Source organism: Phalacrocorax carbo, chromosome Z (genome assembly GCF_963921805.1).
Source record: "Phalacrocorax carbo chromosome Z, bPhaCar2.1, whole genome shotgun sequence".
Classification (NCBI taxonomy): Eukaryota; Metazoa; Chordata; class Aves; order Suliformes; family Phalacrocoracidae; genus Phalacrocorax; species Phalacrocorax carbo.
The window spans coordinates 26,590,427-26,613,673 of NC_087548.1; the positions used below are offsets into that span (position 1 = coordinate 26,590,427).

Consider the following 23,247-nt stretch of genomic DNA (forward strand, 5'->3'; position numbering starts at 1 on the left):
GTCGCGGCCGCCGGTGCTGAAGCGAGAGGGAGGCTCCCACCGCCTCGTGGGGGCGGGGCCCTGCGGCGGCTCTCGCGTGGTTTCAGCGGCTGTGCGCCGGGGGGGCGGGGCGACGGGGCGCGGCGACGCCGGCCGTTGCCAGGGGCGGGGCCGGCTCACGGGCCGGAAGAGGCGGGGGGCGCGGCGCTGGCGGCATTAAAGCTCCGCGGCCGGCGTCGGTCGTCCCCCACCAGCCCCGTCCCGTGTTTCCCACCCCCTGCCGGCGGTGATGGACGCGCGGGCGCGTGCCAAGCGCTACGAGAAGCTCGACTTTCTGGGGGAGGGGCAGGTGAGTGGCCGTTGCGGGGCGCGGAAGGAGCCCCGGCCGGCCAAGTGGGAGGGTCCTCACTGGGGGGGGATGTGGCCGTGGCTGTCCGCTCTGCGAGGGCAGGCCCGGCGGCCCCGGTGAGGGCCCTCTTGCGAGCGGCGGGGGGGAGCCCGGGGCTGCCCGCGGCCGGGCCTGGCCTGGCCCCGTCCTGTCCGGCCCCACTGCTGGGAGGCGGGGGTTTCCGCGGGAGGGGAGGTGGGTCGACCCCACCAGGCTGCGGCGGCAGGCCTTCGTGGCCCCCTCCGGAGGGGAGGCCCCGAGGCGGCGGCTTGGCCCGCGGGCCCTGCGGCGGCTCTGCCCCTCGAGTCACGCCGTCGCTTTCTCCGTAGTTCGCTACTGTGTACAAAGCACGGGATAAGAACACCAACCGGATCGTGGCGATTAAAAAGGTGGGTGTCAGAGTGCTTTACCAGTGTGTGATCAAGTGTCTGGTTGCTCTTGACCGGCATAATAATGTCTTTTTTTTTTTTTAGCGTATTTGATGGGTAACGGGAGAATTTATGTTTTTTTTTTCTAGAGTGTTTTGTTATTATCTAGTCAACCTGTCTTTAATGCCTGCCGCTACACAAAAAAATTTAGCTTCAGTCTTACTACATTTCTGAGTTTCTGAAGGTTTATGTGGTCTGTAACTCGAAATTTCAGTTATTTGTTAGGTTTATTTTTAAAAACCCATACACACATTTCCAAACTTTAGACTTTATTAGTCCTCTATAGTGGCTTTTTTTCCCTTAATCCTTCCTCCTGCTGTGCCTGATTTCCTTCAGTCCAGGAATGTTACTCCCAATTAAATTCTTTAAAATTTATGGTGGTTTTCTGACAAAACTTGGCAAAAGTGATCTTAGATCTGCAACTTATCTGTTTGAATATAAATGTTGAAAATGTCTGTGTTGTCATAAAGAGTTTCATTTTATACTACCTGAAGAGATGACAGGAATCTTTTGTGTTAGAGATAGGTGATTAGCTGTGCTTTGTGAGGGGTGAAAAATGCATGTTACAGTGCTTTGGCTACTTGAAGAGCCTGCTTTACAACACAAGTTGAACCATATCAGTAATAAGTAGTTTTGTTTGATACAGTAATCCTTTTTAGCATTTTAATACTTTTCTGTATGGTTGCTACTAGTAGCAGCTTTTGTGAAAAGCATTCTTGGTTTTTTTCAGAATATTTTCTTAACTGTTATCATCTGCAAATATCAGTGGTGGGAGTCTGGGCTTGAAAATTTCAGGGCAGTAGGTGATTGAGATAGAAGGACTTTAAGCCAGCCCAAGTTTACTGAGTACGATAATTTTACTAGAATTGTTCTAAGACAACTGTCAGTTACTTTGTCTTCATTTCTCCCTTTGGAGAAGCTCTTTAGTGGTATAATAAAGCTTTGTGGTTACAAAGCATTTTATGCTGGTAGTTTGCGTTACATCTGTTCTCAGCACCATCATGACTATTTTTAAGCTTTTATAAAAACTAATGCTTTAGAGACAATTACTTTTTTAAGGAAAGAAAAATTTTAAAAAACCCTAACCCTAGCTGGTAGAGCGCTTTGTGGTACTAAAACTCATTCTGTCTTAGAGTAATACTAAACAACGTATCTCCTACTGTTAGGGCAGATGGCTTAACCTCATATAATATGAAACATTTCTTTTCAGATTAAACTGGGACATAGATCAGAAGCTAAAGATGGTGAGTTTTAAAACACATTCATGCTGCAGAAGCTGTGCTTTGTTTGCTTTGTTTTTGTAAATGGGTACATTAATTTCCCACACTATAACTTGGCTGAGAAAAGTGAGCTCGACTCTCAGGGTAAGGCTTAGAGGATTGATTCCCAAACTGCAGGGACAGAAAAAAGCAGCAGAGATATTTGCAGGCATAGTATATGTCTATATAAGAGTATACAACTGCTTAGCTTCTCAATTTAAGTGGAATGCAAACATGAATATAGCATATTATAATAATAATCTTTACAGCATTGAATTTACAATACCCCATTGTACTGATGCACCTCTGTGCCTTAAATATTTGAGACAGGTGATCTCTGTTTTCAGATGTTGCCTTTTTTCTATTTTTGTGATTTATGCTGAGACAAAAGTTGATACAGACAAGTTATTAAAACTCTTGTCTCTGCGTACGTTTGTTTTATGTTGAGAAATAAGGCCTATAGAGCAGTGTCTTCCGATCATGTGCTTTGACCAGCCATGTGCCTTTAGGCATGGATATTGCAAGTAAAAACTCAATAATCCTGGTCTTCTCTTACAGCCTATGTGGTGCAGTAGGATTTTGTATGTGTGTAGGCTGCCATCCTTCAGGGATCCTGTATCAGGTTAGCAGCTTTCCAGTGAAGAATCTTCACTCTCACCTTTATAGTTCTGTTCTAAAGGAAGATTTTTTAAAGAGAAATTGAGCACTTATCCCAGAGTCTCACAGTTGTGCTGACCTCCTGAGAGTCATGATCCACCTGGCCTCCGGTGGACTAACATCCTCTAAGGACAGACATTACTTTTGATCTATACACTGTCTAGCTGTAGTTTAAAGATGCTATTACAAATAATTATCATGTCTATTTTCCCTGTGTTATATGATAACCTGGCATACTTTTGTTTTTAATCTAATGCTTTGCCCACCCAAAAGCAGCCATTGTCAACTTTTGTCAACTTTGACAATTCTAACATAGGTAATTAAAATAGGCAAAGCAAGAGTGTAAAGTAATGCACATAGCTTTGCCCAAAACTTTGCTAGATTCTTACATGTTGAATCATATCACAGGTTTTAAGAAACGCTTTTTCAGCTCATGCATAGCTGAAACTTCCTGTACAACATACCACAGGAGCATTTGCTTGCCAGTCAGTTTTCATACGAGCCACACATACCAGCATTTTTGAAGGATATATTGTAACCCTACAGGAATGGTGGTTTGACGCAGTGCGGTCTGTAACTGCTGAAGTGCACCGTTCCCCACCTCTTTCCCCACTCCCCATTTTTCCCTCTAAAATCTGGCTAGTAAAGGATTCAAGCAAGGGTGAGCATGTTTTGGCTACTGTACCTTTTATGCCACAGCATGAATATAGAAAAACATATGTGCCTTGCCTTTTTAAACAATGCTGTGTCAAAAAGAAGAGATACTCATGAGGTTTGTCAGTGTGCCTCCCCCTGGAAGTGAGACACATTGAAGAACTAATATTGGCAGGGTGTAACTTTTCTTTGAAATAAAACCAAAGCTTACAGAACAGTGGAAAAGGTGCCTTTTTTCTAGGCTTTTGCTAGAACTTTCCCTTTTTGCCACAAGGGGACATGTTGCTTCATAATCTAAATCTCACTATTGTCGTGTAGAATTTATTTGCTGTGGAAGGAAGTGATGTCCACTTTTATCCTGCAGCCATCTAATCTATGGCAATGTACTTGTCATTGAACAAGTTGTTGAGTGGTGAGAAAATAGTTTGTAGTAGTAAATCATCAGTGTGTAATAGAATGAGAGGTTTCTTTGGAGCTTAGCCCAAAGTTTTTAGTTTTGTGTTCTCTCATCTTTTTTTTTTTTTAATGTAGGAATCAACAGAACAGCCCTCAGAGAGATAAAATTGTTACAGGAGCTAAGCCATCGAAATATTATTGGCGTAAGTCAAATGAATGCTACTTCTAGAATCAGTCCTCAAATACTTTTGGTACAGGTTCAAACTGTAATTTAAAATTAGTTGGTTCAGGGAGATGCTACTTAATTTTATTTGAGCTTTTTTCCCCAGCCCAAAACGTGCAGTAAAGCAATTTTTATGGCAAAACACTTATTTCAATAACAAGGACAAGATAGTTTCCTTTGAAATCCTCTTACTTTTTAGCCTGGGGCTATGTGGGTATTAATGGTGGGGAGAATGGTGGAAATTTAGGTTACCTGATGTTGCATGTCTCTGATAGACTTGCAGATGAGCGCAGTGCTGTTCAAGTTTTTCAGAGTGGAAGTACGGTTCTCTTCTGGATTGTGAACTTACTTTCAAAGTGGTTGCTTTAGCTTTCAAAGTTAGAGAATGTGCAGAGAAAGACAACTAGAATGGCAGAGGGATGGAACATCATCTTTATGGAAAGGTCTGGGATTCCTCAATCTGGAGAGGAAAAGGCTGGGAATGGGGAGGTCTGCAAAACTGAGGTGGTAGGTAAAGTGCATGCTGAACTGATGTTTGCAAAACCCCACAGTATCAGAAATCAGAGATGTGTTTAAAACATACTTGTGTTGGGGGCATGGGGGTTAGAAATTTTACTACTTGACACAGTATGTAGTGAATTTCTCAGATGTATTGCCATGGGCATTGTAAAAGCAGATAGCATCAGCAATTCAAAAAGGAATTAGACAAATTTATGGTCAGCAGGTCCATAAGTAGGTCCTAAAGTCAATAGACAAGTTTGTACCCCTCTTAGCAGTCCTGCTAAAACTGTTGTAGTTGTTGGAAGTGTAAGGGGCATGAATTACAAAAAGTGGCCAAGCCTGTAGGCTCACCTGCATAGTATATCCTGTTACCATGGTTTCTGCAGAGGAGGAGCGTGAGCACACTCACTGCTGTTATGAACTATGCAAACAGCTGTTGCAATTGGCTAATTCACATGGTGGTCATACTGAGACTCTAAGGGCTTAGCCACACCATGGAGAGCCTACCTTTCTGATCTTGAGGGCAGAATATCGGGCTGGATGATCTTACTCAGCATCACGTTTGTGTTATATTAAAAACAGATTCTGTCATTATACACATTCATTCTAAGAAAGGGCTGTTTGGATGGTCTCCAAAGAGTTATTTATCCTAGAAAGCATGTTATGAAGATGAATACACGCCTAAGAATATCTTTGAAAGGTAGTTAATTAGCCTAACTCTTAGAATTTCTGAATATTGCATGCTTACAGGAAGCAGATACAAAGTTGAATCCATGGGAAAATCTAGTCTGATCTCAAGAAAAGGTAGGAGTTTGGTAGAACAGCAAAGTTTGGGGAGAGAGCAAGGTGGGCATTAGATTATCTGTTGTAGCTAACATGGTAATGTTAATTTTTTCCTCTTTTTTCCTTCCTAACTCCAGGAAGGAGGTGCGATTGTGTAAAATGTTATTACCATACTTAATGGGGATATTTTTTTTGAGACTGAGTTAAGAAGCTCAACTGAGTAAGAATTTTTGTATTGCAAGTCAAAAAAACTTTAACCGGTTCAGCAAGCTAAAAATCTGCATGCAGACTACAATAGTGCAGAATTTTAGAAAACAGGAAGTATGAGAGTATGCTTAATCATAATGTATTTTGTTTTACAGCTAATAGATGCATTTGGACACAAGTCTAATATTAGTTTGGTGTTTGACTTTATGGAAACGGATCTAGAGGTAAGATGATTTTTTTCAGATCTTTTATTTTAGTATCTTCAAATGGTTTTTGAAAATACTACTTTAACATGCTTACATTTGCCCCTGTTTGAAAGGTGACTTTCATTATCTCAGTTGATTGAGATCATGCCTTAAAAGTGGTTTGAATAATTTGACAGTTCTTGTGAGTTCTCAGCTGATAATGCCTTTACTTTTCAACACTTGTCACCATGATCTCCAAGAAACAGATTATCTATACTATGTTAGTTTTTTGGGACTCCAGTCAGAGCATAGAAGCCCAGTCATAGGTCAACATGTCAGAGTGTAATTGCTAAGCATAATACCATCACACATGTTCAAGTAAGTGTGATACTAAAGTATATCAAGTGATGAGCTGGTACTAAAAATCACATGACCTGAACCATTCTTTTAAATGTAACAATGGTAGGTACTGGGAAATAAGCATCTTAGAGATATTTTATTCTGCAAGACCTTAAGTCAGTTTGTCTTTGTGGAAGTCTTTGTATGAGATATTTTGCTGTAAGAGTCTTCATTTTAGAAGACTGTCCTAGACAGCGATTTGGGTCCAGTCTGTATATGCACACATTATACCTACTCTGGACTGAAATTAATGTGATTGTTAAGCTACCTCATTACACATATGCTGTTAAGAACTTGGGCTAGCATTTAAAATATTAAAAGAAAACATGGACAGGCTTGCTGAAAACTAGATGAATGCCAGACTGAAAAGGTTAGATCAGATTTTTGCTAATAGAAGTTGAAGTAATGAGTAGACTTCCTGGACAAATTCATTCTGTTTACTTAGTAACTAAGCAACATTTAGAGCTGTAGAAGATACAGCATACACAGAGGAACAAAATACTCTTGTATGACATAATGCTGTGGTATGCAAAGCATTTAACTGTATTGTGGTATCACTCAGGCCACCATTTGGCATCTGTTGTGATTGGGCATTTGCTGCTTACATGAAATTTTGTGTACTCTTAGACAGCTATTTTGTAAGTCTCAAACACCTTAAAGCTTAGGAAAGGCTAAAACTGAACTGGACAGTAATATTAACAAACAAGTTTTGGGAGTAGCGCAGAAAATACTTTCAAACAGGATGTTTACATAGAATTTTAATGTTAAAAATCAAAGAATGTAGAAACCATAAGTGTATTTGTTAGAATATAGTAAAGTGGCCATACCTCCTGGTCTTGCTGAAAATAGAAGAGGAAACCGTTGCATTTACAAAGATTAGATGCTTAGGTTGCACAGAGAAAGAAGGAATAAGTGGGAACATAATTTCACGTTTACTGACACGTTTACCATTTTTCTGTGTGTGTCTTTGTCTTTTAAGTTTGGGTATCAGCCTAGAACTGAGATAAAATAATAAATTTGTGTGTTCTACCCATTTTCTAATTTGCTGGTTATGCAAGGTTTGTGTAGGCTATCTGGACTCCCCATTTCAATTTCTAATCTCCAGAATAGACCTTTTTTTTGGGAAGAAGGGTGAGAATGATAGAGAATATGTGACTGCCAGTTCAAACTTTGTCTTAAAGGATGAAATAACTTTTTAGCTGAAAGACTGTAAGTTAATCTTGCTTGGTAAGCTTTACTATCAATGCAATGCTTTACAGGTTATTATAAAGGATACTAGTATTGTGTTGACACAGTCTCACATCAAGGCATATATGCTGATGACACTTCAAGGATTAGAATACTTACATCAGCACTGGATTCTGCACAGGGTAAGCACGTAATAAGCTGACAGCCTTTATGATGTAACAAAAGTCACATTTGATAGAATTTGAGTCTAAAGTCTAATGAAGATAGTTTTGAAATTCAGACCTTCTTAGTCCATAAGCATTCATGCTAGCCGTGTTGGAGAGAATAGCAGTACCAGACATGACAAGAATTACTGATGTGGTTATCATTTAGATTTTTTGTATAGAAGTGTCTCAGGTTACATGTGACTTTGATTAGTATGTTGAGCTGGGTCTGGCTGGGGCGGATTGAAGTTTTTTCACAACAGCCAATACGGTGCCCTGTTTTGCATTTGTGCCTAAAACAGTTTTGGTAACACAGCAGTGTTTTGGTTGTTGCTGAACCGTGCTTGGGCACTGTCAAGGTTTTCTCTTTCCTACTCTGCCCCAGTCCCAGCAAGGAGGCTGGGGGTGGGCAAGAAGCTGGGAGGGAACACAGCTCACCCAAGTTGGCCAGAGGGATGTTGCATGCCATATAACATCATAGACAGCAAGGAAAAAACTAGGTAGAGGAAGAAGGGGGTCTTCTGGCTTCCAAGGCAGCTGTTGCTTAGACACTGTCTGGGTATCGGTCTGCTTGTGGAGTGGAAAATGGTGAACGATTTCCACTGCATTCCTTGTTTGTCTGGGGTTCTTCCTCTCTCTTTCACCTGATAAACTACCTTTACACTGCTCCCAGAGCTTGCTTACTTTTGCTCTTGTTCTCTCCCCTGTCCTGCTGCGGGAGGTGGGTGGGATGAGAACGGAGCGAGCAAATGGCTGCATGGGTGCTATGCTGCTGGCCAGAGATCAACCCTCAACACGCTGTTACTGTATTAAACTATGTCACTTCCATGATTTCTGCAGTTACTTGAAACATTTTAACAGTTGTCTTATTATTCATTTGGCAACTGTGCAGTTAAGACAAAACTGCTGTTACTGCAGCAAAGCTAAAACCTATCAAGAGGCTTCTTTTTTTCAAAAAACTCTGCAGCTTAAATATAATATTAAAATGGGCGTGTTTCATTATGACTTCCATGTATGATTAAATATTTAATTTCCTGCAGGTTTTTTTTGTTTTTTCTTCACAATGTAGTCTAAAAATAGAATCAAAAGCCTGCATTTTAGAATACTGTTACGGCACAGCTGCCAGGAGGTTCATTACATGTCTGTTTTTATCAACACTGACAAAATTAATTCTTTGCTTTCTGTACTGACAGGATCTTAAACCAAATAATTTGTTGTTAGATGAAAACGGCGTTTTAAAATTGGCTGATTTTGGCCTGGCAAAATCTTTCGGAAGCCCAAACAGAGTTTACACACACCAGGTAGTAACAAGGTAAGGCATTCTATTTTGTTTCTTACATAGTGATTGTGTAGCTGTTTCGCAGTGTCTCTTGAAACATGTCATGTCAAATCAACATGTTCAAAGTTTGACATCTAGATCATGTGATATGGCTGTAGTGTCAGGAGTCTCATGAAGAAAACACAAGAAAGCATTGTTTAGAAAGTCTGTGTAAGAGCTGCTAGAATATGCATCCTCGGGCGTTGTTCTGGGGTATGATACTCTTTTGAAATGCATGGAAATTATATGTACCTGCCTATAAACCTGACTTTCAGAGCAAGACAGCTGTTAATTTCTGTTAACCATAAGACCTAGAATCTTTTTTTTGTAGCTAGTCGCATTACCTATTATGAGACAAAAACTTGCACCAATTAAAATATTTATTAATGTTATTTATGGCATGCTTATTTAAGGTATGCTTTAAAAAGCAGGACTGCAAAATACACAAAATATTTCCTTTTGTCTTATGTAGTGCTAAAACTATTTAGGCAAAGCTGGTTTGTTTTAACATATTTATTCAAAATGCAGAAATGCTACAGTAGTTGCAAATGCAGCATGTATCAGGTCATTGCTTAAACTTGATTGTTTTTAGGCAGTGGAAGTAGCTGTTTTAAACAACTGCTGTAAAGGTTCATTTTGCATAAAACTAGTCACTATACTTAGGTCTATCGGTATAGAGACTTTTGGAAGCTGGAAGGAATTCTGCCTTTGTCATTTCTTCAACATGAAGCTTAAAGAAAATTTTGGTTTGTAACATGCAAACCTGCCTGTTAAACACCTTTTTTCCTTCCTACATCTGCAGTTCTGTTGCTTGTTAATCAACTCAGTTGAAACTGTAGTTAACTTGTGGTTATATGTGACTCCATGGTGAGGAATGCACGATTTTCTTCAGCCTTCCTTAAACAAAATACTTCACAGGGTAGACTACAGCTCTTCAGTGTCTGAAAAATATATAGGCAGGAGCAGTATCCTTGTTGCAGTTCTTGAATTGCAACAACAGAAGGCATTTGATATGAGCAAAGTGAGGTGATTTTTCCCAAAATGTGTTTTCTTTTCAGATGGTACCGAGCCCCAGAGCTATTATTTGGTGCTAGAATGTATGGTGTTGGTGTTGATATGTGGGCTGTTGGTTGTATTTTAGCTGAATTGCTCCTTAGGGTAAGTCTTCAAATGTAAGTGTTTTGTAATGCACTGAAGAGCAAATACAACTTTCTATGTGGGCTTTCTTGCTCATGCGAACAGCACCAGGCAAAGGCAGTTGGGCTATTTAGGAAAGGAAGGGGGGCGGGGAAGCTTCCAGAAGTTTGCCAGCTTTAAGGAAAAATGAAGTTTTGGAATAGACTGAGGTGCCATAAGCATTGCAATCATTAGAAGTCTTTAAAAACAGCTGAGTAAAAAAGCTGCAACAAACTGTCAGTCTTGGGGAAGGTCCTCCAGTCCTCTGAATTATCCTTTCACGTAGCCTTTTATGAGTTTTCATTTGCTATCCTTCTAGAAATGTGACATCATAGATATATGCATACGCTGTCCCTTATAGGTTGTTTCTCCATAACTGTGAATAACTATCACCAGTACCTTAATTGTGGGTTTATTTATAATGAGCAGAAGACTGATGTTTTTCTAAGCTGTGGTTAGTTGACAATACTGGCACAAAGCTGAAGGTTAACATTAGGCTAATCCTATGCCATTCCCGAGTATGGTACACAGGTGTAATGGTCTTTAAGTATGTGTTACTGAAGTAGACCATTTATTACACAGCTCTTTGGAGAAAATGTGAAAGTGTGGTGTGGGGAGTGGAGGGCAGGGGCACAGACACAGCTGAAAGCATAAAGCAGCCTGCAGTATATAATTCATCTTCCATGAGTAAGTGGCATCTGCTTGGTTTTTGCACCATACTTTAAACATTCATGTGGCCATGCCACAAACCAGACTGGTCAGTCTGAAGAGGCCTTGAAAGAAATCTTTTGCCTTGTATTATCACACAAACAGGCGTGCTGGTACAATTTGGTTGGCAGTTTAGAAATGGAAATGTACAGTGACTGTTTAAGTAGTGCTAGTGATGTGTACATAAATATGCATTAGATCTGCTAAAGTTGGATAAACTTAAGGAAAGTCAGAAAGCAAATACGAAATTGTTGAATTCTATTAATTCTTTGGTTTCTTGTAAAGCAGAAAATGTGTTATGGTTCAGGTCTATCACTGTGACGGTTTTAAATTTACCTGTCCTTTTTCTTCCTATGTGTACTGAGTTGAGGGACAATGCAACTTCTGGGAGCATTACAAAAGTAGTTTATGTTCAAGGGGCTTTTGTGACACCAAAATCTAGTACACTGCCTAGTAGGGATGTTCATGATGGTCTTTCTGTCCTACCTAGTTAAATACTGCCTCAAATTTTTCATAACTTTGCTTTGGTCACAAAGTCCCTTTTTTCTTGCATTGTGTGCCTGATGCACAAGTTATAAGTTGAAATGGACAAATATCCCCTTTTCCATCTTCTGCTCAGTTTAAATGGGAAGTGACACTGTTCAGGCAGTTTCTATGCTAGTGGATCACTGCTCTCCCTCCTGCTATGATCTTGTTCCATCAGTCTAACTGCTGCTTGTGTAATCCAGTTACTATTCACTTTAAATGTTTTGAATATATGTAAAACGTAACTTCAGGGAGCAGATGAGGGTGGCGAGGCACTGGAACAGGTTGCGCAGAGAAGGTGTGGATGTCCCCTCTGTGGAAGTGTTCAAGGCCGGGTTGGGTGGGGCTCTGAGCAACTGGGTCTGGTGGAAGGTGTCCCTACCTGTGGCAGGGGGGTTTGAACTAGATGATCTTTAAGGTCCCTTCCAACACAAATCATTCTGTGATGGAAAGATCACTGTGACCAGCTGACTTCAAACTGTCAACTGAGATGTAATAACTTTCCTCGCCTGTGTTTAGTTATTTTTACATTAATGTGGTGTTGGTTTAATCTTATGTTTAGCTCTCTATCAAGTTGGTGATATCAAGCCTGGGTTGCAAGAAACCTTGAGACTCTATTTGGGTATCATTAGAAAGATTCGAATATTCAGTGTACCTCTTTGTGGGCAGCTGGTATACAAGGATGTTTTACCTTGCAATTATGAGGGATAGCTCAAAGCTCCTCTCTAGAATTAAAGTTTAGAAGTTAATTCAATCAACTGCTGTTGCCTTCTTCCAGGTTCCTTTTTTGCCTGGAGACTCTGATCTTGACCAGCTGACAAGGATATTTGAAACACTGGGCACTCCAACAGAAGAACAGTGGCCTGTGAGTCCTTTTGTTTAACAAACTTTCAGTTCTACTTGATACTCTCTTATTTTAGCTTTTGTAGTTAAATTAAAGGGTATACCAGAATACTTGAGTAAATTTTCAGGAAACTGAAAGAGATATCAGAAGGCTTTTGTGCTGATCTCACAAAGCAGAGGATAAGCAGCTGAGATTTGCTTACTGTTTCTCTTGGCAAATACCTGGTCAGTATTGCAGTGTTGTTAGCATTAAGGAACAGTAATGAAACTTCTTGGTTTCCTTTCTGTGTGTATCCACCATTTCCCATGGCTATTGGTGTGAAATTATTGTTGCTTAATGGTTTTGAGACGCTTGATTAATTAGTCTGCTTTAACCTGAAAGGCTTTAATCACTTTCAGAAGTAGGAACATTTTGTAGGGACTTAAGTTGTCCTGGGTAAGTTCTGGGATACAGTAAGAAACACCAGACCAACAGCTTTAGGGATAAACAGTTTATTTCAGAGTAATGGTATTGTAACAAATACAAATTATTAGTGCAGTCATCTTTCACATGACAGTAAATTCAGTAATTCAGTAATACCAGGCCGTACTTAGTGTCAGGGCACACAATGCCCTACCTAACCATGTCATTCTGCCATGAGGCAGACTGACAGGAAGCAGGGCATAACTTCTGACGAGCAACTTGGGCCAGCTGACAGACAAGGGGAGCCCTGAATTTCCTGATCAGACTGTCCTCTTTTGTAGTTGAGTTGTGGAAGCACTCTCTGGACTTGCTAACAGTTATCACATCCCACCTTTGCTCTCCTTCTGTGCCAGTTTTCCTTTGTGTGAGTGGTGCTCAGATGCTACCTTAAGTAGTACACAGTCACCAAATGGAGCTATAGCTGTATAAGATGTGTGGTCACCGTATAAAAGAGAAACTGTATAAGGCAATACTAGCCCCATGTTTTCACCACTTGCTTATTTGACTGTGTGGGGGAAAGGGTGGTAGCCTTGCCATGGCAGCATATGGCCAAGAGCAATGTTGACACTATGCACCTCACTGGGAGTGTCAGGTGTGGAGAGGAGTCTGGTCATTGAGTGATGAAGGGTTAAATTGAGACTAGACAGTTGGTAAGGTTGTGGTGTGCCAGGAAACTATCAGAACAGTGTGGGCCAAGAGCCAATACAAATCTTTAATATGACAACTAAAACAAGTTAGAAGCCACTCAAAATAAGGATAACAACTAGGTAAAGAAGTAGGATGTTCCATATCCCCCTAATGGTGGGAGGGCATCCTAAAAGGGATTCCTGCCAACTACTTTCCAGGATTTGTTTGGTCTCTGGTGCCATGGTGCTCGGTATTTCTGAGACAGTGAGCAGAGGAATAGGCAGAGTAACTTCCACTTCATTTTATTGTCTTTGATTTTTTTCTAATTAAAGTAGCTAGGGAAAAGGGAACAGGTGCTTCCCTTTATCAGAGAATCTGGTGTCTATGGGTGGGGCAAAAGAACCAATTAGGGCACCCACTACAAGGCTGGGGCAGGTAACAATGCTGTGTACCATATCCCATGTCTTAAAACAGGTGGCCCAGCCAAGTTACACGTTCAGGATATGGTAACAGACACCATACCAATAGCTTTAGGGATAAACAGTTTATCTGAGAATAATGGTGCAGTAACAAGTACGAATCAGTGGCATTATTATCTGGGTCAAGATGACCATAAATCCCATAATTCACTAATACTGGCTAAACTTAATGTCAGGGCACACAATGACCTACATAACCATTGTTATCAGGCTGACAGGAAGCGGGGCATGGCTTCTTTGGGCAGGCAACTTGGACCAGCTGATAGGCACAGGGGGTCTAAATTTCCCTGATCAGATCATCCTCTTTCGTGGCTGACTTCTGGAAGCACTGTCTGGACTTGTTAACCAGTCATCGCATCCCACCTCTTCTCCCTCTCCATGATACTTTTCCTTTGTGTGAATGGAGCTTGAATGCTATGGTACACGATCACCAGGTGGAGCTGTAGCCACATGGAGAAATATCAGATAAGGCATTACTAGCCCCACACAATTCAGGCATTGCTCCAGGATTCTAAATGAAACGCACAAAGACTTTTGCACTGATATTTCTGCGCTTTTTTTGGAGAAGAAGAGTTAACATATAGGTGGGGAAAGGGGCGGCTAACTGATTCACTAGCATGACAGTGATGATGCATTTCCCAAATTAAGTTGCGAACCCATGTGTTTCAAGAATTGAAATCTTTACTGTCAGGATAACTGACTGAGCACATTTTTCACTTCAGTGTTAATATCTTTCTTTGTTTGGATAAACTTACTGAAGTGTGACTAGAGACTTAAAATACTATTAAAATACTACATTTGGATAATTGTCTGTTGCAAGATCATATTTCTGATAGAATTTGAATACAATGGGAGTGATTTCATACCTACAGGAGAAGAAAGTACACAATTCATCTGCTGTTTAACTGCTTGGCTTGTTTTCCTTCCCTCCACCCACTCCCAGGTAAAAAATTTCAGTTGTGCATTTCAAAAATATCTCAAAATGCACATAGTGGTCAGCTAACTTTGAGGAGGAGGACAGTGTATTATTAATCTGGAGAAAATGCAGGCTGGCTTTTCTGTGAATTTTCTCTCTTCCACCATGTCAGTTTGTAAAAGAAAAACATCCTACTTCATGTGTCTGCACGTACCCTAAAATTCTCTCATACTTCCTTTCTTTGTTAGCAGTTTCTCCTTTTTGGACTGGTCACTACTACAGCAAGGGAAGGACAGATCACTTGGAAAGGGAAAGTGTGACAACTGTAACACTTACTAAAAAAAAGTCTTTATGACCTACTATTTCTACATTTGTTTTATTTTAATGACCCAAGTATTAGCAAGGTGTTTTGAAAGATAATTTGCTTCTGCTGAAAGATAGCCGTATGAAGTTCCCTTCCTGTGAAAAGCTGAACAACTTCTAACTTGAAAAACATATATTCCATTTTTGTGTTTTATAGGGGATGACAACTCTTCCAGATTACGTCACATTTAAGTGTTTCCCTGGAATGCCACTTCAACATATCTTCAGTGCAGCTGGTGATGATTTGCTCAATCTTCTGCAAGGCTTATTCACGTTTAATCCTTGCGCTAGGATTACGGCTACTCAGGTATAGTACACTTGCATTATGTCCTAATGTTCGTTAACCTACTGTTAATATCAGATAAATATGCTTTGAGGCCAGTAAGCCAGGTTTGGAATTAAATGTCATACAGCTCGGTGTATGAAATACTAGAAACATATTTCCAGTGTTTTATAGAGGAAGCTCTGAAAGGCATGAATAATGCTGACTGATCATCTTCATTCCCAATGTAGAACAAAGGTAGACAACTGAAAGATGCCTTCAGATAGTCATCATATCTGACATTCAAAATTCAGTCACCATAAAGCTTGAAATTTAAGTCATAACATAGCATATTGTATTCCCTGGGTTTGAAAGGTTTTCATCTTTACTTCATCCAGTCTCCTTTTCAATTTATTTTAAACGTTTTTTGATTTGAAAACCTTGCAGAATGTTCTAGTTAAGAATACTGATTTCTGCTGTGAAGAAGATACAGCAGTTGGCAGTTTTCAAAACTGTATTTCTGTCACCTTACACTGTGGGGGAAGCATGCAAAAGAAATGAGAGTTGTGCCATTAAGACCGGGACTCCCTCATTGCTTGTTAGACAAATCCAGGGGACTAGTGCATGTTATGTATATTTTTACTAGAAGGCTTTCCCAGAGCACATTCAGGTTTTTTGGTCACCATCTTTAAGAACTTTCAGTAAGTTCCCAAATAATTAGTTTTGCTGTGCTTGGGACACCTCTCTACTAGTTTGTATGTATGAAGTTGTTTTACAGGTCATATTGTATGATGGTGACTTGAATATTGAATATATATGATTTTTCTAGTCTAGCGTTTTTATTGACAATGTCACAGATTAAGGCAGGAAACAACTTGAGCTTACTGTATTGGCTTGATTTATAGCTGATATTGAATACAGTGTAATTGACAATAGCAAGACTAATGATTACCTGAGAGACAGCTTGCTTAGCCTCTTTTCCTCAACCACAGTTTATGGAAGCTGTGGAATTCCTAAAATTGAAAATAGGGTATGTAATTCAACTACGTGAAATTAACCCCATTCATTTGTGTTTGTCTTCTGCTCTAATTCAAACTGTTTTTCTCATACTTTACAGTGTAGAAACAGCACAGTTAAAGAAATCATGGGGAAAGACCTGTCTTAAAAGCTAGGAAAAAAGCTGTGTTCTAGGTCCTGGATCTGATCAAGACTTTGGATATATTCTTTAGGTCTTTCTTTATTCCTATGTTGTTCTTTATCCTCTTTTCTCATCTGTCTGTTCAGAATGTAATCTCTTCAGAGCTAGAAACTTGATGTTTGCACAAGATCTCCTTCAATGTAGTCTACAGTTTTGTTAGGATGTCCGAGTACTAGTTAAAAATAACAGTACACAATTCTCTCTTGGCTTACAAGTCACAGCGCTGTGGGTAGTCATTGAGAATACAAAATCTTAATTTGCCCAAAGGTCACCTTCTAATATATTGTCTGAGTCATTTTGGAGTCCCAGTTGCAAATGCTTTATTTCATTATAACCTCTTTATAGATGGTATTCTGACACTTTATGCTAATTACTTGGGTATTTTTCTTCCATTATCATTAAGGCATTGAAACAGAAATATTTCAGTAACCGACCGGGACCCACTCCAGGAAATCAGCTACCAAGACCCAACTGCCCTGCAGAAGCTGTAAAAGAGCAACGAAATGCACTCTTAAATTTAAAAAGGAGAAGAACAGAAGGAATAGATCAAGGTAACCTTTTAATGTTTCAGCTGTTTTAAAATAGGAGCTACATGCTAAGAAAGAATGTGATACTTCTGGTGTTTCAGAACAAAAACTCTGAACGGACTAAATCCCTGGGCACCAGCTGAAGCCCTTTAATGATTTATGTTTTAGGATAAATGCTTTAGGGTGAGAATGACTTAGTTCTAACAGAGTTGGTACAAAAAAAAGGCTGTTTTCTGATGCCTAGAAATCTATTTGTTAGAAGAAATACCCGATTCCAATAATTTTTGTAATGGAGCGTGGTACTACCCAGTAAATTATAGGCTGTTGTGATGCCCTTTTTTGGAGACATCTTACTGAGGTGGAAATAACTGTACATTACTTCAAAAAAACTGGGGTGTGAGAGAGAATAAAACAGCATGTTATTCTTTCAAATGACAGACCTGAGAATGTGAATTGCATTCAGAACAGAGATTTCTGCTCTCTCTGCCTTAGACTAAGCAAATTAACTGTTAAGAGTGCTCTAGGTAAGGAACATTAGGTGCATTTCTGTGACCCTTTTAAAAGGCAAGCCTATTCCCTAACGTTTGCTCCTATATGGAGCCTCAGTCTTCCCCAAACAGCAGCAAGCATGCACTTTGTATCTTGATGGCAAGAAAAGCTCTAAGGACTCAAGACCTGTATCTGACACTTAAATTACTCAGACCTTGTAGTAGAGAGGCAAATATTGTTTCTTAAACTTGGAGTTGATATTCTTAAGAGCTAGAATATGCTAGATAGAAGCTGTCACCTTAGCATCAGCTTTTTGTTATTACCAGTATGAGACTCTGTTTTGATACAAGAGTCATATCTTTTTGGAATGAAGATGCTTCTGTGAAAGTGCATTTCCTCTTGAATTTAGAGTGATAGCTACGTTATTAGAGTTTATCTTACCTTTTAGACACTTCGACTTGTTTCTTAGTCTGTATCAAATTAAAAGCAAAATGCATTAGCTCACTAGTTTAAGATTCTAATCTCAAAGAAAAATTTAATCAATTGACTATTTGCATGCTCTTTGCTGACCCCAGTACCCTGCGTCAACTAACATGTGGGAACTTGTCAAGTTACCATACTGTAGGTAATTAATTGAAGCTTTTAACTCCTTTTGCAAGGACCATTTGAGGGTCTGTGATTAGTGTTTTGGAGTACATGCCCTAACAAATGCCTGTTAACTGAAGGACAGGAAAGAGGAAGAACTGCTTTCTTGAGTTCTATGACTTAACTATTTGAAACCTTTGTATTTGACAATGAGCAGTTTCCAGAACTGTATGAAGTGAGAACACTAATTGTTTTAACATCTTTCCAAAAGTGTCATCTTCAGCAAGAGGAAATCAGACTTGTGTGTTAAATGCCAGGAGGTTTGAGATTGGCTGGAAAAGGCATTTAGGAAGTCAGCATTACTTTTTGAGACTTTTGAGTATCAGTATAAAAAGCAGTATCACTTCCACTAAGTAGGAATGGAAACATAATGCATTTTCGGATGTGGATTTTCCATTATGTTCTGGTACTGCCTTAGCTGGGCTGACTGAACCAGAGGGTCTCAAAAACAGATCCTCTAGTGCCAACAAACATTACAGGAGAGAGCCAATGTTAGAGCTAGCAAATCTGGTACCCTGATTTCATTTGACATCCTTACATGGCATCATCATCTAAAGTTAAAATCTGAATATTGGTTTGGAAGAACAATCCTACAGTCTTTGTTTAAATAAAATTTTAAGCATGGCATGTGTTTATTGCTATTGAGAGCGGAAATGTGCAAAAGAAATTTCAAAGGAAAACAAGTTGCATCCCCTGAAATTCTTAGGCTGGCCTGTGCTTGCATCCTGCACAGTACATTCTCTTTCCCTTAGCCCTTTTGAGGTAGTACTCTGGAATTTAGCAGAATGTACAGTGATTAATGATGGGTACCCTGTCATAAAACATTGACACCAGGGGCTGACTGCCAGGAGGATTTATGCCAATCCCGTAAGGGCTGCTTCTCCACAAGAACAAAACTCTGTAGCCTGTGGGGCGAGTTCGGCAAACTTAAATGTGCAGCAGCTGTACTTCTCAAAAAACAGCCTCTTTACTGTCGGGTTAAAATATCACTAGATGGAGGACTGCCTGTGAAAAGTATTAAGCATATCTCACTTCTAGCTATTGCTACCGCTTATTTCTGATCAGTGAGCTATGTGGAGACACTGATGCTGCAATGACATCATTATCAGTCTTCTTCACTCTGGCAAACACTTACTCAAAAGCAGCATTCCTTCCCCAGGACACTAATTTCTAGCCCTATTAATCTGCATTTCTACAGAGCCGCAGATTTGCAAAATAGAGTATAAAAGATACAGTGTTAAACATTTTCCTGAGTTAACACAGTATAAGGAATCTATCTAATTTCAGGGCTATTCTACATTGGCTTGGAAAAAAATAGTGAATATCTAAGATTAAGAATTTTTATTGTTTGGGCATTCATCTAAAGTTCATGGGTGTGATTCAATGTCAGTGTATTTTAGGAGACCTCTGCCTATAGGACAGGCAAAAACAGTGGGATCCTTTCATATTAAGCTTCATATCCATCCCAGAAGGCAGCTGTGGTTGATTCTACCTACATTGTAAATAAGTAGCACATGAAGAAATGACAAGATCTGGAATAGAATCTGAAAAGTACTGCTGCCGTCATCATCTCTACAGCTGATACTAAACAAAGACACGATCAAAGAATGAGGCAGAGACTGAAAGGGCTATTACTTCCTGCAGATGGCTTATTGATGGGTAGTGACAGCACATAAGAAAAAATCATTAAGAGAGTGTGTGTGGTGGGGCAGGGTTAAGCCTTAGAATAGCTTGCCTTTCTTAGGTTTAAAAGTAGATGAACTGCCTAGCTTTTTAGACCAACAAAGAGAAATACTTGCATGTATCTCAAATGCAACTAGCACTTAATTACAGAATTTGGGACTCATTTGGAATACTCGTAAAGATTCAAGTGAGCTTTCATTCTAGCACTCTTTCATAGATTCATTGGAAAAAGTCATGATCATCTGCTGCTGCAGCAAACAGCGTTGAACATATCAGAGTAGATGTATCTCAAGAACGGTATTAAACGAATACTAAAAGCCTTGAGGAGGAGGCTGGACCCCTTTACGCTGGTAACAATGTGATTTACACTTTTCAGGATTACCAAAAAAGTTGGTTTTTTGATTGCTGTGGATGGTGGATGAAAATGAGTGAAAATGGCCCGAGTCCCAACCATTGAAAAAACGCTGTATAGTCACTGGATGGTTATTTTGTAATATCTTCAGATGTAAAATGTGAATTTAATATTTCCTTACTGAAACAGGTTTGATTAACCTTCCTTTTCTTGAATAAAGGCATTTCTAAGCAGAACAAGCAAATTCCTTTCTCTGGTTTGCTGTCTCGTTACTTTGACTCATGCTTTGAGGTAGTAACTGTCAAATTGCTTGCTGGCTACAGGTTTACACAGACTAATTTTGTGGGTCCTTTATGCTTAATCATGTGCTATCCTGTATAGATGCATGCCCTAAGGAGGAAGACTACAAATAACATCCTTCTCACCTGGAGCTTACATGTACATGTGATTGTCTGCCAGCTTTGTCATAAATGTTGGAGAAAATGTATCATTATAAGGGAAGGGCAGGATGCTTTTTTTGTTCCAGTTAATATGCTAATGTATTAACAAATGAGTTTGCATGTGCTCTCTCAGCAGTCATGCATTAAGACTTTCCAAGGACACATCCACTATATTGAAAACAACATGATGCACAGATTGCATGTGAAGTGTTGGAGTCTGCAAAAAGCCCCCAGTCTTCCAGGAGAAGTTACCTGAGAGCATATAAATACTGTTTCCTTCACAGCCTCAAGATTGCAGTAACGGAGGGAGATCCAGCTGGGAAAACTATAGCAGCCCTCCTGTCAACCTGTGGCTGTTGAACAATTCATAGTGCAGATACAGGCTCAGCTCTGTTGCCTGATTTCCAGCATGGCTGTGTTGCAGAGTGGCTGCTGGGTAACCAAACTTCTGCAATGGAGAGAAACAAGCGAGTAGGTGCTGTTGATGTAGTTTAACTGCATGTCCCCCCTATTGTGCAGTGGATCTCAGGGATACCTGGTGAGCCATTGACATTTTCCCACCTGTGAACCGCTTTTCAGCATTCTGTTTTCTAAAGTATGTGGCAAATGTATTTGCAGAAGACTTTGAGGTTTGTAGAGGAACAGCAACTGTCTTCTTGCTCCTGTGTTACTTCATTTTACTCCTACCTTGAGCCAATGTGAAGTATGCTGGCCTTGTAAGGGAGAACAGTCTCCCTGTACCCTGCTATGTTCTGTATTGGTTGTTGGCAGTTGAAAATTAAATTTAAATTTCCTGCTAAAATCTAATTGAGAGTGTAGCAAAAATGTGTATTAAAGAACATTAGTTACAGGAGTTTTTATTGTCTGTGTAATCAATGTCATCCTGAACGTAGGCTGGGGGATTAAGAGAACTGCAGTCCTATTTCTCACAGGCACATGTACAAAAATGTTAATATGCATAGGGAAGAGAGAATTAGGAGTACTGTAAACTGTTCTGATTGAACTTGTCTATGGCAGCATTCTTACTGGACTTCAAAGCCTAGAAACCTTCAGCCCCTAGAACAGATACTTCATTTTTCAGTGACTATTCTAACTATTGGGTATAATAAATAAAGTTTGCATGGCAGTGACAATTCTAAGTATTTTGTCAGCTCTGCTTTGAGAGTAACGCCATTCCTTTCTTGTCAAATGCTGCATGTGCCTAGGTGATACCCTTCCCTGAAGGAAACATTTTCCAGTAGAACAACTGAAAGAGGGTAGATTTAGGTTAGATAGAAGGAAGAAATTCTTCATTATGAGGGCAGTGAGGCACTAGAACAGGTTGCCCAGACAAGTTGTGGGTGCCTGCTCCCAGACTGGATGGGGCTTTGAGCAACCTGGTCTAGTGGAAGGTGTCCCTGCCTATGGCAGTGGGGTTGGAACTAGATGATCTTTAAGGTACCTTCCAACCCAAACCATTCTATGATTCTAAGTAGCAATCCTCTAAGCTCCTACTGGCAAAAGTTGTAGAGTAGGTATTGAGTTAGATGAGCAGTCAGTGTTTGAATGTATAGAGAATGGTTACTGTGCTCTGTAAGAGTGGGGTTGAAGAGACAGCGTGTTTTGTGACCAAGGCAACCGTCTTGTATGCTTCGAGTCGTGTTTACTGCAGCAGATGCTCAAAAATTACTATTTGATATAAGTTCAGGAGCTGTTCCCTTCCAGCTCCCACGCCGTGACTCATTCAGCATACTGGGTACTGCATGTATGGTCAGGGCCTGTTCTATACTGTTAGGGTGTACAGTAAGTCTTGTTTTCAGCCGAGTTCATGAATGAAGCTCCCTGTCTGAGGGACTAAAATTACCTTGCTCTTAATGGTGGTGATGTGCATAGCTAAAGTGTATGTGCATCACAGAGTAAGATAATATTAGAAAAAGGATTGGCACTATTTTTTTTCTAATCTCAGGCTTTTGGATAGTTTGATTTAACTTCTGTGACTTAGGTTAGAATTCTGGAAGGAATATATTGGACTCCTAGTGAATATAATTTAATATGCAATCATATACAGTTAGTTATCTAAATACTGTTTGTGACTTGGTTACCTTGTAGGCTTTATATCATAGTTCAGCTTTGACAGTCTGTCTTTTATCACACCAACTCATTGAATATACAGCTGCTGAAATCTACTTGGCTTCTGTTCAGAACCGTAACAATCAAGGATGGCTTGTTTTGAGCCTGCAGTGTGCGTACTTGTGCAAAGGTCTAAGTTACACACGTGTGCAAGCTGGAGTATAACCTAAATGCCTTCTCTCTTGGGTCTTCTGCCCTTACCACCATTTTATCATGAGTTACTGCTGTTTCTACCTGAAAGGTTAGTACTCTTCTGTGCAAACTTGATGGCTTTTACTTACAGACTTAATGGAATTTGAGTAACTTCTATGCATTGTACTGATATTGTTTATATAATTGAATTAAAACTTTTTTTTCTTCCACTTTGTTGCCATGATAAATGTAGCAAAACTCATTGTATGAGCACACAGTACAGAAGGGAAGGTGCTCTCACTTTTAAACAAAACTGATTTAACTTTCTCACAGATACCAGGATTACTTGTGGTGGCATGGAGAACAAGGACTGCTAGCTATCACATCCTCATCTTGACTTCCTGGTTCTTGATTGGTGCCAATGCTGCATGATCCCTGCAGCCTTTTTGTTTTGACAAAGAAGGCTCAGAGTCAGATTGATTTGTAACATACAGTTGTTGCTCTGCGTATGTGGCACGCCCTTGTTCATGGTGTGGCCTTCA

General features: G+C 40.0%; 1 protein-coding gene across 6 annotated transcripts; it reads left to right on the top strand.

Annotated features, from left to right (window-relative positions):
* The first annotated feature begins 147 nt into the window (after positions 1–147).
* On the top strand, positions 148–22,935 carry CDK7 (cyclin dependent kinase 7). Of its 6 annotated transcripts, none has more exons than XM_064439479.1 (12): positions 148–328; positions 697–756; positions 2,006–2,039; positions 3,897–3,964; positions 5,631–5,699; positions 7,319–7,429; positions 8,644–8,762; positions 9,827–9,926; positions 11,956–12,042; positions 15,026–15,175; positions 16,732–16,879; positions 20,598–22,935. In XM_064439479.1, exons 1-12 carry the CDS (start codon positions 269–271, stop codon positions 20,609–20,611), a joined length of 1,020 nt encoding a protein of 339 aa, XP_064295549.1. In that variant the 5' UTR covers positions 148–268; the 3' UTR covers positions 20,612–22,935. The 6 variants fall into 6 exon arrangements, with proteins under 6 accessions (XP_064295549.1, XP_064295550.1, XP_064295548.1 ...); XM_064439480.1 differs by having other exon boundaries at positions 20,601–22,935; XM_064439478.1 differs by having other exon boundaries at positions 20,749–22,935.
* Positions 22,936–23,247: the final 312 nt, after the last annotated feature.